Consider the following 17,700-nt stretch of genomic DNA (forward strand, 5'->3'; position numbering starts at 1 on the left):
AGGGACCGTATAAGACCCAAAATGGTTGATTTACTACAGGGCATTCGTTTAAGCCCGGAACAACTTCAGGTTTATTGCATTTAGCGACGTTTCGATGTATATTCTTACACCGTTATCAAGCTGGAGTGAGGAAACGGTGAGAGAATCTACATCTAAACGTCGCTAAATGCAACAAACCAGAAGTTGCTATCCATAAAGTATGTTTTCTTATTTACTCCTAGAATGCCAATCAAACGTTTAAGACAGGACAATCATCGTTTAAAAACTAGTTTTAAAACTAGCCGATTACTTCGAACCGCCAACATTGTTTATTTCATATAAAATAAACTAGAAACAGGTTCCATGTGATTGCAAATCAGTCAGGATGTTAACGACAATATGACTAATTAAGCTGATTAGTGTATTGTAGTCTCTGAGCTGTTGCCAGGGATTAAACGTCATCACCCCATTGCTGGCGTGATCATTCTTGAGCGTTAGGAGTCATCGGCAAATAGCTTGTAAGTAGGTGTAACAATCACTTGTTTTTCACTGTTTGGTTTACGGATATTTTTTCAAAATAAATATTTTACGTGTTCACTGTTATTAAATAAGTGTACTTGGGAGGTTTAAGTTAATTTACTCCATACGACCGTAACGCCAATTATTTAACATATTTTAACAATCGCAGCGCCTAAGATCGCGTTGTCGAACGAGCCAAGGTTCGTAGTCAGTAGTCTAGACTATATGGACATTCGGTACCCGGGTTGTCTATAAGTTTGAGGAACTGTGTTTTCACTGTAAATTATACAGTTGAAACACGGCATGTCGTTTGACTTTAACCTGGGACGTAGACACTATCCTCGTAGAATATGAACCAACGCCGTGGCATTACTTTTCTGGAAATATGGCTCGGCGAGGTAGCCTTGTGGTTAAAACGTTCGTTCGTCTCGCCAAGGGCCCGGGTTTGATTCCCCATATGTCCCATTTCTGTCGAAATAGCCTTGTGGTTAAAACGTTCGTTTTACTGTCCGTGATATTGTGGGCATATTGATCACAGCAGTGTAAAACCATACTCACTTACTAACTAACTCTGGAAATATAAACACACAATGCCATTTAGAAAGGTGTCAAATGTAACAAATGTTATATATGGGATAACACTTTCTTAGTAAAGTACAGATGCTCGTACTTTTTTGGGTTGAGTCCCGTTCGGGATTCGAACTCTGGAAATATGGTTGTGTATTTGACGTTCTGTCATAACCATAGTTTTGTCACAATTCTTGACGAAAAGCATCTGTGTAAGGTTGACTCAGAGAACAAAATATCTATTTCAGTGTCAGTAAACGGGTCAGTGGAAAGAAGTGAATGGAACAAGGGGAGATAATCTCAATATTACTATAATCAATTATGAGACGACCCCGATAACAATAGTTGGAGCGCAACTGTCCAAAATGGCGAACGAAGTTGCTCACGCTCCCAATAAAACCTGGGAATTGAGCTTATATGAACTGCATAGGACGCCCCAGGAGGCAATTACCGACAACACAGAAATCGCCGTTTCCCCTAGAAGCTTACACAGTGAACTTATGTGTCCAATATGTCTGGATATGTTGAAAACGACGATGACAACCAAAGAGTGTTTACATCGTTTCTGCCAAGACTGCATCATAACAGCTTTAAGAAGTGGAAATAAAGAATGCCCAACTTGTCGTAAGAAGCTTGTTTCCAAACGTTCTCTGCGTCCAGATCCGAATTTCGATGCACTGATCTCCAAAATCTACCCAAGCAGGGATGAGTACGAGGCCCATCAAGAGCGAGTGTTGGCCAAGTTGAATAAAACGCACAGCACTGCAGCATTGACGAGCAGCATTGAGGAAGGTTTACGCCAACAAGCAATGAACAGGGCCCAGAGAGTCCGAAAACATGCATCCGAGGGCGATTTGAGTCGTCAGTTAGATGGGGCTAGTACACCAACATGTGGAACAACATCAAATGAGACGACACCAAGAAAGAAAGTGAAGACCTATTCGGATGAGTCAAGTTGTGAAAATTCATTGAGTGAACCACCCCTTGGTATTGGGTTGGGCAATCTGGGCATAGACACTGCAGAGACAGGGAGTATTGGCAGTGTGTCAGAACAAGGCCAACCCAGCCCTGATATGATAGTGCCGGAACCCAGTGTTAGCGATATCGAACTTGTGTTTAAACCACATCCTCAAGATGTAGATGGAGATATGGATATTGCCGAGCACACCAGATACATCAAAACTACTGCCAATGCCACTGGTATGGTCATGAAAACGGGCTTTCTTTTAAGATTAAGATTAGTCTCGAGAAAAGCCCTAACATAACATTGTTACCGTATTCGTATACCGCCCGCTCTAATAAGTGCCCATAGCGATATTTGCTAATATATTGGCTAGTGAACAATCCCAATTAGCACCTCTTCCGATTGATCGATGTACACAAGACTTACTTATTTGTGTGAAATACACACTGGTGTGTCTTATGCACCCTTAATTATGGGCAGTTAGATTCTGGAAAGTATATCTGTCGCGTATAATACGCACAGACTTTTCTATTGTATCATTTCAGGCTATCAGCATAAACCACGAGATTTATGATCTTTCAACTCTGTTTTAATCTCACCAAAATTATGTTCTATTAAGAGCCCCCTATTTCTAATTTTGAGAGCACCCTGGGCGCTTATTATGTCGAATACGGTATGTTAATATTACTTGTATTTGAATTTGTTTGAAATTCCTGTTTATTTTGCACAACTGACACAGCCGTAGAATCTCCAGAACTTTCGTTAGTTTCAAATTCAATTAAGAACTTGTCCCACTTACAAAAGTAAGTCTGTGTTAAAGTATAAGAGTGTCAATCATCTGAGCACCAAGACAGCTTCGCACAGCTGGATCCTGATAATGCCTATGAATAGGCTGCTCACAACATGCACAAAACTGTTAAATAATTGTTACCTTGTGATAAGCTTAAAACATGATCAGAGTGGTCTGTAGTTTGGAAATATTTCATTTCAGAATGAACATTTGTTAGGATATACAAGATGACTTTTGTGATCATATAATTGATAGGATCAATACTACTACCAGGGATAGAATTGAACCTCAGCAACACATGCTTGTCAAAAGTGTTGACAAACAGGATCGTGTTGTCAGGCTCGCTGACTTGGTTAATGCATGTCATCATATCCCAATTGCTTAGATCAACAACAAAGTAATGACACACAGACATATTTCACAGTGTACTTTTGCCCTACATTTATTGCAAATGTGTTTGTTTATGAACTAAACATGCTAAATGTATTTTCTGTTACAGTTGATCATTTGTCCAAGTATCTTGCTATCCGTCTGTCTCTAGAAGCCCAGAATGCAGAAAATGGTAAGACTCATATTTACACCGCTTGAACGTATTAACCTGTAAGCAGTTTTCAGAATAGACCATGAAAGACAGGGTGTTCTTTGCAAGGATGCAAAATTTAAGATTTGGTCACGTTATTGTCCAGACATGCGAAATGTGATTTTTATGAAGACAATAAGATAGATATATGGGTGACAATGTATTCATTTGTTACACTGCTTTACAGCAATATTTTGGTGTAGAAACTCACAACTTGACCAGCGTAAGCAAGCCTTTGTTAGTCTTTACTGACCTTAAATCTGAATCGGGTAACATTTTCTGAAAGAAAATTCACCATGACAAATATGACCTAAAACATTCATCTTGGACATGCCAGAACAAGTATTTTTACAAGAGTGTCAAAGGCTGATGCATCACCGTGTCTCAATAATTATCAATCCTGAGGCTCCTAAAACAAGTTTAATAAATCTATAGTTTCAGTTTTCTTTTTTCAGGTCCTGCAGAAGAAAAGCAGTACGCCATATACATCGCAATATCTCCCGGAAACTTTGCTGTCCTCAGTGGCTGTATGACACTGGAGCAGGTCAATGAAAAGTACTGGCGTGTGAATCGGCCCTTAGAGATGTTTTATCTGCAGCAGCGAAAAGGGGCTGAAAATTCCATGAAGAAGAACGGAGAGAAATGAAAGACTCATGTTTATGAAACGTTTTGTCATGTTGAGTACATGTAAAGAGCATTATCATTTTCATCACTATTCACACTGTCTAATGATGAAGTGTACTACAAGTTTGTAATCATCACATGCTATCGATCAATTTGCAGAGCCACTTTAGAGCCGTATTAGAGCCGTATTTGTTGATAATTCAAGTCCATGGTTCCCTGTTATAGTTGGGTGCATTGGTGGCCCAGTCGTCAAATGGCAGTGATTTGCTGAGTCCTGCCCTTGGGCATGCTAGAAACCTGTGATTGTGGGTTCGTATCCTTGTTCGCCCCGATTATGTTCTAGGTTTGTCTGCACCATACCTGTGCTTGTGGGTTTGTCCAAGGTTGTAAATGTCTGGCACCTGCATCACTTGGGGCGTTCCTCCCACATTAAGCTAACATGCCTAGATTTTACTGGAATCCTGTTAAAAGCTGTGTTAAATCCAACTCACTCATTCACTGTTACATTTAAATACAGACACAGGTGTGATACTAAATCCACTCGCACAGCATACCTTCGTACTAACACTGTGTATTTCCATACATTCATGTACACAGATGTACAGTACTCGAGCAGTATGACCAAATCTCTGTGCAAGAGGACCAGAAGTTGAGGTAGCACGCTGAAATTGTCTTGATTTACAGTTTTCATGTCTGTTTATAAGATGAGGCACTCAATATCAACCCACATGATAAAGAAGCCATATCAGGCCTGAGTTTCATATTGTTTTGTGAGCTATTTTTGGATTTCAAGTATTGTTTTGGTAAATGATGATATGTAACAGTTTTCAAAGATGTATTTCAGTACATAATTTCAACCTTGGTCACAGTAAGAATGGAATTCCCGAGTAGTTCACCTGAACATACTTTCAACTAAGTACCAGAAAGGCACTTTGGTCTTGATACGTAAAACAAACTTGAAGCTGTGATTAAGGTTTCCCCTAATATTCAGTGCTGTTCCATTAGTGCTGGGGGTCGTCAGGTAGCCTATTGGTTAAAGCATTTGCTCGTCACGCTGAAGACCCGGGTTCGATTCTCGGCATGGGTACAATGTGTGAAGCCCATTTCTGGTGTCCCCTGCCATGATATTGCTGGAATATTGCTAAAAGCGGCGTAAAACCATACTCAATCACTCCCTTAGTGCAGAGACCCTATTAGTCTGGAGACTCTTGGCCTGGCGGCCCTGCCCCAAAATGAAGACTTGGGAACATCTCGCACTGGAAATGGTGCCATACTTTGATACAATTTTGCTATTAAATGGGAGCCTGGTCAGAAAATATGATGTGATTTAATTATCATATAAAACTTGATTGTCATGAAATACATGATTTATTTCCTTTCTGATGTCGGCATTGTATTTTGGGAATGATATTTGGAAAATAGAACAGTTGAAAGGAAAGACGGAAGAATATTTGGCATTATTTGGTTGGTCTGCTTATCATGTGATGATTATCATGCTGGTGACTTGTCCCCCATGACTTGACCGGAGTAGTCATGTCATTGAACTGTGTACATATGACTTTATTTCATACTTGAAGTATGTATTTTTTATCATTCCTGTAATTGTCCCGTTTATTGTACAAGAACATCTTATATTGGTTCTCTAATTGTAAGTTCTCTACAAAATGGTGTTTCAAGGTTTTAATTGAGATGGAAGGGTTATGCCCCTTTGACTGATAGTGGACCCTACAAACTCATAACTTCTCTGAAGGATGTCAGTGTATAATTAGGCTTGCTTCTTTCCATATCTCTAAGCAGAACCGTTGATCCTTTAGAACAACTCGCCTGTGATGATTGATGAATCAACATGAATAACTGCCATATTTACGATGATTCAAGACTCTCAAATCACAGAATTGCCTTTGTTTTCCAAAAGCTCAAAATACCTGCATATTAGTACAGACTTCATTGAACATGTAACATGTGTGATTCAGAAATTAGAACTTGTATGAGAAATACAAATCATCTAGTCTGAGTGACTGTCTTCATGTTAGCAGATTTCACTGCCGAAATGTCACACTGCATTTAATTCACAAATCATCCATGCATAAAAAACAGTATTTAATGATATCACTTCTACAGATGTACAGACTTTAGTCTTCCAGGTTTAATGTGGAAATAGTTGGATGCTTGAATGTGTTACTTGGATTATCAGTGCAACTACAGGACTGAGTTAGAATAGGAGCAGATGCATTATGTCCTTGTTGATGCTTTATGGCTTTGTATACATTACTGTCCATCACTGTTGAATACATGCACTGGTGGACCATTTGTCTGAGGCGCTGCATTTTGCTGTGCAGAGTTGTGTCCCTTGATAATTAAAGTCAAGCAGAGCTCCAGATAAGCTTTTGGTGTTGTGGGTATTTTACCCATGCATTTTAATATCATTAGGTATCAGTAATTCTATATGGGGATTCAAATTTCTGTTACCCACTAGTTTTTACACATGTGGGTATTTAAGTTAAATATTTAAAAACACTATTCATCTAGTCCCTGCTAACTGGTGTCATGTGGGTTCGAAAGCTTTATAGGACTCAAACATACCACCATACGTCCACAAGAAAATGTGATGGCAAATGATTATGATGTAACTGTCATCGTGGAGTTTGGCAAGGTTGATGGAATGCCTGTTTATAATTTCAAAATAAGTTGCTGATTTGCTAATCGAATACGCAGGGTTACTTCACAATATTTTGATGTTACGCACAAGTTTTATTTTTGTAGCGTATCTGTAATGTTTGTTGCGTATTTGATACGCTTGGATTTTATTTTACTGTGTATTTCTGCATCTCTGATGCGTATTTTACAAAGATACGCAGCTTATCTGGAGCTCTGTCAAGGTTTCCCTGTTTTATTTGGGTGCATTAGTGGCCGGGTTGTCAAAGGCGCCGCAGTTTGCTCTGCAGAGTTCCACCCTTTGCATGCCAGAAAGATATGTTTGGGGGTTCGAATCCTGGTTCGCCCCGATTATGTTTCTAGGTTTGTCAGTGTCATACCCGTGCTCGTGAGTTTCACCGAAGTGGCAAATGTCTGGCACCTGGATCATGTGGGGATTTCCTCCCACATTAAGTAGACATGCTATGATATATTGGAATACTGTTCAAAGTGGCGTTAAAACCAACTCACTCACTCGCTCATGAAAACATACAGCACTTGTGCAGTGTAGTCACTATTTCGAGTCGAGCCTTGGCCTGGTTCCAGCGAGAGAAGAACCAGAGAGTGACAGACCAGTGAGTGCTCCGATTACAGCAGCAATAGTTCTCATGCAACATAGGAGAACATAGCCTTGCAGCCATCTACACATCGCTTCATTATCAGGCAACCGTACAATTTTCTTTCATGGAATAGGGCTCATATATAATAATTATATGCTTTTTATATTGCGCACATATCCCCCCCCATTCAGGGGCAGGCTCAAAGCGTTATTATTACCCTGGTCACTGGATCAATGTGCACTCAACAATCATTTTCAGCTCCCTGGGGAGTATACAACCCAAGCTGCCTGTTAGGCACGAGAAGGTTAACTACCACATTGCAATCTCATCTTACTGGGTACCCATTCACTGCTGAGTGAACAGAGGCATATTTCAAACAAAGTCACCTGCCCAAGGAGACGCCACATGTGCCACAGTTGCTTCAGCATGGGGCAGGACCGAAGCCCTAGAAACTCAAGCAGCCAAAACGCGATCATCCATCCAAGGATTCTCTGCGACCGACGTTGCTTAACTTTATTTCTGTGAGTTAACGCAGTCTTATTTCAATACCTGCCTAAAAATGAACATGAGTCATGGCTTAGCAGGTGTTTGTATTCATGGTTGATGGAAGAAAGTGCTGTATACAAACCTGTGAAGTGTTGCTGGCATTATATTGGCATGTTGACGAAAAACAGATCATAAGGGTTGTCATGGAAGTTAGCAAGTTTCTTGTGTTTAAAAACTACAACATTGAATTAAAATAAGACATTGTTTGGAATATTTGTCAAAAAAGTAAAGCAACAAGAAACAATGTTTGATTTTCTGGTTACTCTAGGAAATACTCTAAGTATCAAACTAGTTATGTCTACCCTATTTATATGTTTTTAAGGGTATGTAGTGTATTGGTAGCGACCATTTCAGTATGGAGAGATAGTGATTTATGTACATCTATCACTTTTCGTAATAGTTAAAATTGGAACTTGGGCAAGAAGGTATAAGACGGATAAAACCAGATTGTTGTAGATCTATGATTAATTAATGATCTTAAGTTTGTTACCAAAGTTGACTTTTTTAATACCGGAAAACATGGAAAATGTATGTTTTGTTGTTCGTGATGATGAACACATGCAACACACTCAGATATGTATTTCTGTGCATTTATGTGACTCTTTCTTGGAGTTTATCAGTGTATATATTATTTACATACACAAGGCCACACTTTTATATAATTTCTTTATAGGTTTATGGAGTTTTTTGCAAAATATGACTTGGGTGTTTTGAAATTAATTATTACAATGTTTTGTTTTTTTAATTTTTTTCTTTTTCTTTTTTTACATGACATTTTACATGTATAGGAAGGTTGGTTAAATTTGGAGAAAATGTTGAGTAGTAGAGTAGAGTTACTATACAGTACTATATATGCACAGTAGCGAGAAGACTCTCATGTCCATATTGATGTGTGGTAGGCTAGTGGTTAAAGCGTTTGATCATCATACCAAAGACCTGTCAGTTTCCCACGTGTGTACTATGTGTGAAGCTCATTTCTTGCGTCACTCACCGTGATGTTGCTGGAATGTTGCTAAAAGCGGTGTAATTCCAAACTCACTCACTGTATTTGACGTTTGCAGTGACCAGCAACTATGCTATGCTTTTGATAAATTAATATTTAGAATTTTTAATTATTAGTTTCTGTTACATTTTGAAGTTGTTTATTTTATTTGACTCTTTTGTAAATAGTGTAGGCAATCAAATTTGAATTGCATCCGTTTATTTTTTGTCTTTTGGATGCATTTTGTCTATCCTTAAACAGAGAAATATAAAAAGTGTGGCCCTTCTTTGTTCAATGTATGGTGCAGTGACCGTCAATAGTGCTTTGTAGATAGTTTAGTGAGGGTCAGATGTGGTGCAGTTGGATGGAGACCTTTCTAACAGAGTTATCTCCCTCTAACATATCACCTGCCCTGTGTATCAGTGCTGACCACAATGTTTCATTGAAGCTGTGATCGTGTCACCTGTTTGCTCTCTGCCAACAATGTATTCTAAGAATCTCATGATGTTGTTGCAGCCTTCAATATTAGTCAGTTTATAGGGAATAAATTATTATCTAGTTTGTTGAATCAGTTATAAAAAGAGACAATGATATTTTATTCATTTGCTCATGTAAATTGATAGAACTGAAAATTGAAATAATTTTTAGCTCTTATAGAGGAGCCAATTACATATTTACTTATCTAAAATGAAATTGATTTTGCATGAAAGTCTTAATTTTAGTTCATCGCAGCCGCAGGCTAGGGCTGTGGTAAGGTGCTCAAACATCAAACCACAAGCCCCAGGTGCTCTGGGTTCTCTTTGCTAAATCAAAGTGATTATGAATGTTTAATGACCATGGTGAAGTATTGAAGGTCTTACTATTGCTCACTGCCTCTATAGTCCAGCTGTGGTGTCAGTGTACACTACACACATACATGTAGGGTTTTACCTTCACTTACAAAGGCTGGGGTCCAGGGTACCCACAATCTAGGGCTGGGACGAGTCCAAATTTACTACTGGGTACCCACACCTCTATTACCTGACCCTACCCGGGTACCCGCTGTTGGTTTCAAAATATAAGTACAAAATGTCCGATTGGGAATCATTTGACAGTAGTATGTAGATGTATGTATTTAGATACACGTATAAAACGATCTGGTCATGCATATACACTGAAGTTGAATGAAGTTTTATCTTTATTCAAACATATATAAGTCAGAAGTAATGCGATCATAGTCATGAAGAAATGCGAACGTGAGTGATTTGTGTAACAATGTAGTAAAGTGAACTTTTGTCATGAAACAATATATCATGTGACTAACCACAGGTCCGGGTAGTTCGTTGAGTACCCGGGTCGTGCTCAGTGCCCACCCCGCCCAAGTACCGAGTTACCTGTCCCAGCCCTACCACAGTCAAAAATATTTAACAGTCCTTGCAGTCAATATGAGGGTCCTGTAAAGTAATGAAATGGTGTAGTGTACTGTGCGCTTTGATAACTACTTTAGAGCCTGGAATGAATCAATGATCACATGGACACTGGTATGTGTGATGGTTGAAAAACAAGACACCCATAACTGCTCTTGATGTGCTGTAGGTACAATGAATGTTATTGTGCATCCCTTGGAATGCAGTATATCCTCTTTCTACGTCCAATTTCAACATATGGGCGTATTGGACACACATTTGTGTGTGGGGTAAAACCCTGCCAGCTATGTCATGTACTGCCTTTAACTGCAAGACTACAGTGTTCCTACTCTCAGTGTAGATGTTGTGATTAGTGTGTGAAACTGACACACTGACTGCATCCATGTAATTATGGCTTTGATTTTCTGATATACATCATAGGATTTGATTTAGCTGACTAAAAGGGTAATAATTTGATTGAATCAAACTTGCTAGACCTCAGATCATAATGACAAGTTCCTCTGTGAAATTTGAACATGAAAGTCGAAGTGACTTAATACTGCCATTTGCAACATGTTAAAAATGTCTGATGTCTTGATAGTAGGATGTTGTTTTCGTAAACATATTCTCAAATACCAAGAGCTAACACATCAAAACACATTTTAGCACATGTACAATCTGAACCCATTTCCTTGTTTGTGCAGTGGAAACTGAAATGTCGATTAAGACGTTTACTCTGGATAGAAAAGTCTATATTCATTCTGTGAACAACGGCTTTTTGTCCATGGAATATGATGATGTGCATTAAACCCATATATTTATTTTTGAATCTGGCCTTTCGGGGGTTATAATGTTTTGATATGACAGGAATAGTCAGGACATCTGGAGCTATGTCTATGTGTGTAGAATGTTTAATTTTGGTGCTTTGTGTTGTATGCTGAGTTAGCAACATGCAAATAAAGTGTACTCATCATCAACTTGTTGTCTTGTCTTTTCTGGAGCAGATGTCTGGGATAGCTGGCCGTAGGCACTAGGTGGCGGGTCTCCGGAAGTCACCAACTTGGTCCACTGTCACAAGAGATGATGAAATTAAGACATACATACATACATACATACATACATACATACATACATACATACATACATACATACATACATGTCCAGACTCGACATGTTCGATTATGTACATACAGATTGCCATCATATAGCTTGAATATTGCTGAGTACAGCTTTAAACAACAAACGACAACAACATACATACATAGAAAATCATACATACATACATAAAATAATTATACATACATATATAAAGGCGACCATGCTTGTCGTAAGAGGCGACTAACGGTATCGGGTGGTCAGGCTCGCTGACTTGTTTGATGCATGTCATCGATCCCAATTGCGTGGATCGTTGCTCACGATGTTTATCACTGGATTGTCTGGTCCAGACTCTATTATTTACATACAGACTGCCGTCATATAGCTTGAATAACACATCGAATGAGATTCGAACACGCATGCACACCACGCAAACACGCACGCACGCACGCACACACACACACGAATTTTCATAGTGTTTCGCACATGTACATGTCATACGTTATGACACATTTCATATGTTACAGGAAGGTCATAGCGGCTTACAAAGTAGGTATCCCTCACTTTAACAGTCTGACATACAATATGCATACCGTCAGATAAAGTGTGGTAGTCCAATGCCTGGACACATTCTGCTGCCAACCTCCCAAGAAGGAAGCACTGAAATATATCATAAGATATAGACTGCTGAAAATGTGCCGGTGTCATTACATGTTGATAACAGAAATGAGGTGAGGTGAGGTGAAATTGGGTTTAACGTTGCGTCCAAGAATATTGCACTGATGTAGCGACGGACATGTACGCGTGTTAGTGTGGATGCTTGTACTAGTCGGGACTGATGCGGATCCGGACGAGTGCTAGCTCACTGAGATACCATGCCGCGGGTTTAACATGAATACCCCTCACAGATTACTGACCCCGAGCCGACCAATCCATGATTTAGCCCCGTAAGCCGAGCGAGAGACAGGGTAACAACAAGTACAATCGTTTAACGTCTTTTGGTATGACGCGGCCGGGGATCGAACCCTTGACCTTCCGCTCTCTGGGTGGACGCTCTACCACTAGACCAAGGAGGCGGTTAATAATAGTAATGGTATTGCTGTATCAAGTGAGTATTCCAAGGCAAAGGAGAACATTGCGTATATATCAGTTACCTATGCTAACCACAGGAACTCGATGATATAGCATAATATATTCGTATAGAAAAAAATCACACCTGTCTATATACATATACCCTATCATCGAGTTCCTGTGATGCTAACATTTCCAAAGGTGAGAATATTGTCCAAAACATGGGGAATTAAAGTCATGGACCCCTTTTGTCAGAATAATAAGTAGGTAGACTTGTACATTGACTTGTAGCATTCTCTGCTTGTTGGGGATTATTTAAGATGCCAGTTAGGCGCCCTGAAGGTTTTCCATCCACATTATCTACCGGGTACCCATTTGCGAAGGTGAGCAAATTTTGAAAAAAGTCACTTGCCTAAGGAGACACCAGATCTGATGTGTTCATGTGTTGGACAGGAACGAAGCCCTAGCAACCCCAGGAATTATGCTGTGCCTATAGCTGTCATCCCTCCACCTTCGCTCCGCCGACAGCGTTGCTTGCTTTATGACCTGTGGCTATACGCAGAACCACGAGCCACCAGAGGCCATTAGTCATGTACAAAGCGCCTCCGTGTTCTAGTGGTAGAGCGTCCGCCCGGAGAGCAGAAGGTCGACCCCCTGCCGCGTCATACCAAAAGACGTTAAAAGATGGTACTTGTTGTTACCCTGTCTGGCGCTCTGCAATAAGTGGCTAGAACAAGGACAGGTCGGCTCGGAGTCGCTATACTGTGTCTGAGTGGGGTATTCATGTTAAACTGTGGCATGGTATCTCAGTGTGCTAGCACTGTAAATCGGCATCAGTCCGGACCAGTACAAGTAACCACACACACGCACACGTGCATGCATATACGCGCAATAATCTTGGACGCGACGTTAAACCCCATTTCACCTCACCTCAGGCTGTCGGTTAGAACATCGGCTAGAACATCAAGCAGGCAGACACGTGATGAAGCCCCACAATCCCAGCCAGCGCTGTCTACAGTGGACTAATGTGGTATGAGATTATATATCTTTTATAGCTCTTGTTACTGTGATCCATAGAACGCTTTTGATAGTTAACACTGGTGTTTCACAGTAGTGCACAGGGCAGTGCTGGAATTGAGAATGGTATAAGACTGCTATTGTAAGACTGGGTTTGAACCCCAGAATCACCCAAATTATGATCCTTGGTTTGTCAGCACACGCGAAGATCACGGTTAGAATAGGTATTCAGTATCCCATGCTTGTAATAAGAGGCGACAATGTTTGTCGTAAGAGGCGACTAACGAGATCGGGTGGCCAGGATCGTTGACTTGGTTTATGTTTGTCATCGTATCCCAATTGAGTGGGTCGATGCCCGTCACTGGATTGTCAGGTCCAGACTCGACTATCTACAGACCGCCGTCTAGACTAACATCTAGTCTCTGAAATGAACATATCGTACAGAAAAATACAGTTGTTCAGTTATCTTAATAAAAATATAATAAAGGATCCCAGTGACTCTCTTCATTTTCAGATAATGCAGTGATCTAGACTTGCCAAACATTATAGACTTGCATGGGCTGTATTTGATATATATTTGTATCAGGGTCTGTAAGACAGAATAGTGCAGCGTTAAACAACAAACAAGCTTACGAACTGTATCACTCCGATGTGACAGACGGCGTTAAACAACCTTCATTCACTCCCCCCCCCCATACACAGACGCGTAAACAACCAACCTCCCAGCTGCGCGGCTGTACCTGAAGGTATGACATATAATCCCCAAACAAACACATCACGAATGGATATATAACCCCGATGCAGAGAAATATTTACATGAGAAGTTCCGAGGTGATGTGCGTTTAACGTCGCGTCCAAGATTATTGCGCTCATATAGCGACGTGTATGCACGTGTGTGTGGCTGCTTGAAGACCCGGGTTCGAATCCCGACATGGGTACAATGTATGAAGCCCATTTCTGGTGTCCCCCGCCGTGATATTGCTGGAATATTGCTAAAAGCGGCGCAAAACCATACTCTCTCACCCATTCATTCACTTACTCACTCAATAACTGACGAATGAATTTCACTAATAACTGATCAAGAAATACAGACATGCATGTCGACATATTTGATAGTATCAAGCACGATAAGAGGCGAACAAAAGATTAATCGGTATCGATCAAGATTAACCCGGTTTAATATATATGAACATAGTGGCTCTATCATTTATTTGATATTGTCAGATAGATAACAATACTCAACGACTTCAGATGCGCAATAGTTTCACCTTGACCACGACTGACCAGCGATCATAACATGCCTGTGTCCACATGGATCGGTGCTTCTGTCCGCGTGGAGCTAGTGTTGGATCTGTACAGGATTGACCACTGACCGGTCACCCTAAGAAACGTATTGGCCTAAGCAAATATTCGTGAAGGTGATTTTTTAAGTGACGGGATATTTGAAGATTACACCGTATCATTTCTTGTAGCGGGACATGACAACTCATATCTCCTGTGAGAGTCGGTAGGCAAGGCCGACTCTAAACGTGTATGTGCATTTTGTAACCGCCCTGTTGATTATTCTTGTTGTATTCTTCCGGTTTCCAGTGGTGGTCAAATATATCAAGTTTCTGACAACCTTCTCGGATACGCTTTCATTGGAAAATACTCTTTCTACTTCATAATCACTCATACGGGGAGAATGTATGTCTGTGATTCAAGGATGTAAGCGGAATAGTGGTGAACATTCAAGGATATATGAAGAATGCTGAAGTAAATTAAAGGATATATGAAGAATGCTGAAGTAAATTCAAGGATATATGGGGAATGCTGGAGTAAATTCAAGGATATATGAGGAACGCTGAAGTAAATTCAAGGATATATGAGGAAGATGGGAAGAGTTTCAAAGAGACTGAGGAATGTAGGAGACAATTTAGGATATACTAGTATGAGGAATATAGGAAGAGACTCAAAGTATTTCAGAACAGAAATGAGTTGCTTTACATTGGGGCTAACCATAGACATTGAACACCTTCAAACTAAAGGGCGATATGTTTAAGACTTTGATCGAGGAGTAGTTGGTGGCAAGACTTGATTGAACCAATGTCATTTCAGTCCCGGAGAGACACATCTGGCGTTCCTTGCTTCAGGAAGATGAACAAACCTAGGGATAATGTTCTCATCATCCATCGGGCGGTGGGGAGGGCCAGGGACAAAAGAAGCATGTCTGCTGCCGAAGCGGCCATCTTGGAACAGATGATTCAAATCAAACCTCGTCTCACTGGGCGAAGGAAATCAGTTCCACCTGAGGTTTGTATTGTTGGTCATGTGTAGATGTTTTCAAAGAGCTGCTATGTGCTATCTATGAAGTAAACTTATGCTTTAATTTGCAGACTGTCAGGCCTACGCAGCATGGCAAACACGAGAGTAGGGAACGATGGCGACCTACCCTTGAACCTGTCAAGGTAAGGATAACACTGGGGCAGCTACTGTTGCCATCATTGCTACATTTCTGTGACGGATATGTCCAGGTGATTTTGTTCTTTGGACGGAGGGTTTACATGTCAACAGTTCAGGAAATTAGGAAAACAGTATTGGAGTAATAATAGCCAATAAAATCAGACATTAAGTGAGATCAGAGAATTATTCCATGTCTCCGATCACGGTCAGTGGTGACATAACATATAATAAAACATACCAGGTAACACATTCACACCTCAAACTACAGGCGCACATGACACATTTTACACTTGGTAATCAGACCAAAAGGCTACAGAACATCCTCATTACACCAACAGACTACATTTAAGAGACAGACCAAAGGGCGATGACAGTAGACAGCATACAAAACACTGACATACAACTGACTACAGGGCACTGACGTTAGACCAACAGGCTACTTGGCGATGACATTTAACAGACAGACCAAAGGACGATGACATTAGACAACATACAAAACACTGACATACAACAGAATGCAGGACACTGACGTTAGACCAACATACTACAGGACGCTGACATTACACAGAGTGTAGAACACTGACATAAGACCAACAAATAACCTGGTCGGCATACATTATATATGCACCAGGTTAAACAGTATCATAACATTAGGCCCCGAGATTTCAAGCTATTTACTTATTTAATGAATTGTATCCGGTAGTCAGTGAGTTACAATTTAAGGTCGTGTCGGCGTTATTTCAACCATTTAGCGACGAGAACAAGTTTTAATATCTGCAAGCATCATAAAAATACATCAAAGTTAAAAGCACATTTGTAAAACATATCGTATCCTCTAGTAGAAAAGCGCACCGACTACAACACTTGGTGTTGACCTACTCTGATCGGCTCAGTAATATTGACCAGAGCATTGACCAGAGCATTGACCATCATATTCTTGCAGCCCGCCACACAACTCAGTCCAGTGTTCACGTATCACCTCGCCAGCCGGAATATAGTCCCCTGTAAATGCAAATAAACCCCATTAATAACGCGCTTATAGCCTCGTCAACAGGAGGAATAGATTGAAAATGATCACACTGTTGTTATTGAATACCGACAAGTCAACCGAGAATCATTACCCCGAACCAACCTCTACAGGCATCCACTGTTTAATATACTGTATATTATATACTGAAATTATAGAACATCCAAAGTGCAATGCTTGGTATAATGGGCTGGTGACTGAGATCCGATATATTCATTATAGTTAGCTCTTCTCGGTGTAAGGCAGGGTGATCTCCTTTGTCCTGTATTTTTGTACTGTATTGTATCGTGATCTGAAGGCTGCAAATCCTATACACCATCAGGAATATTGACTATTATATTACCACCATAGATAATGTGATAAGGGCTTGTTGAACTTTATTGATACACGAAACGATGGGAAATTGGCGCTATATTCCACTTGACTGTTTTTCTTGACTTTTTTTTCAAATAATGTCCTAACGCCAATTATTAGCAATATCGATTAGGCTTATGCGGGACTAGGTTTGGGGTGGTTTATAAACTCAGTGAGGGTAAAATGGTTTCTTGGTGCTGATAGCCCAAGCCATAAGCAACTAAACAGCAATTTGTATGCAGATATTGTGATCGACGCCTCGTAAAAGACATTGATTAATGGCAGTACAAAACGTTCGGTCTTGGTTTGATTATCAGACAAGGTACAGACATTGAACAGATGAGCTGGAACCTCTGATTCTAGAAGATCTTTCACCAGGAGAGGTGCTGAGAATTCATGTGTGGTTGGATTATTTACAAGAAACCTTAGGAATCGAGGAACTTAAGCACCGACGAACGTTCACGGTGTCGTGCATTAACGTTCTGCTCAAATGTTGGAATTGCA

The 17,700-nt window shown here is 40.3% G+C and overlaps 2 protein-coding genes across 2 annotated transcripts in view; both read left to right on the top strand.

Annotated features, from left to right (window-relative positions):
* The first annotated feature begins 1,424 nt into the window (after positions 1–1,424).
* LOC139469755 (E3 ubiquitin-protein ligase RING2-A-like) lies at positions 1,425–11,126 on the top strand. Its single transcript, XM_071252038.1, has 3 exons — positions 1,425–2,265; positions 3,319–3,381; positions 3,855–11,126. The coding sequence occupies exons 1-3, from the start codon at positions 1,431–1,433 to the stop codon at positions 4,043–4,045; spliced, it is 1,089 nt and encodes a 362-aa protein (XP_071108139.1). The 5' UTR covers positions 1,425–1,430; the 3' UTR covers positions 4,046–11,126.
* A 4,332-nt stretch (positions 11,127–15,458) lies between these two features.
* Positions 15,459–17,700, top strand: part of LOC139469001 (uncharacterized) — a 65,480-nt gene continuing 63,238 nt past the window's right edge. Inside the window, exons 1-2 of the mRNA XM_071251136.1 lie at positions 15,459–15,665; positions 15,749–15,820. Coding sequence (XP_071107237.1) covers positions 15,459–15,665; positions 15,749–15,820 — 279 coding nt within the window. The remainder of the gene's footprint in view (positions 15,666–15,748; positions 15,821–17,700) is intronic.

The sequence above is a fragment of the Haliotis cracherodii genome, unplaced genomic scaffold (assembly GCF_022045235.1).
Source record: "Haliotis cracherodii isolate W230 unplaced genomic scaffold, xgHalCrac1.p SCAF_2, whole genome shotgun sequence".
In the NCBI taxonomy this organism is placed as follows: Eukaryota; Metazoa; Mollusca; class Gastropoda; order Lepetellida; family Haliotidae; genus Haliotis; species Haliotis cracherodii.

What these genes read in the sequence shown, in the direction of transcription:
- LOC139469755 (XM_071252038.1), top strand. Translation starts at nt 1,431, where the DNA reads ATGGCGAACGAAGTTGCTCACGCTCCCAATAAAACCTGGGAATTGAGC. An exon ending in AACTACTGCCAATGCCACTG is followed by an intron (nt 2,266 to 3,318) that starts GTATGGTCATGA and finishes TTTCTGTTACAG; the next exon opens with TTGATCATTTGTCCAAGTAT. An exon ending in AGCCCAGAATGCAGAAAATG is followed by an intron (nt 3,382 to 3,854) that starts GTAAGACTCATA and finishes TTCTTTTTTCAG; the next exon opens with GTCCTGCAGAAGAAAAGCAG.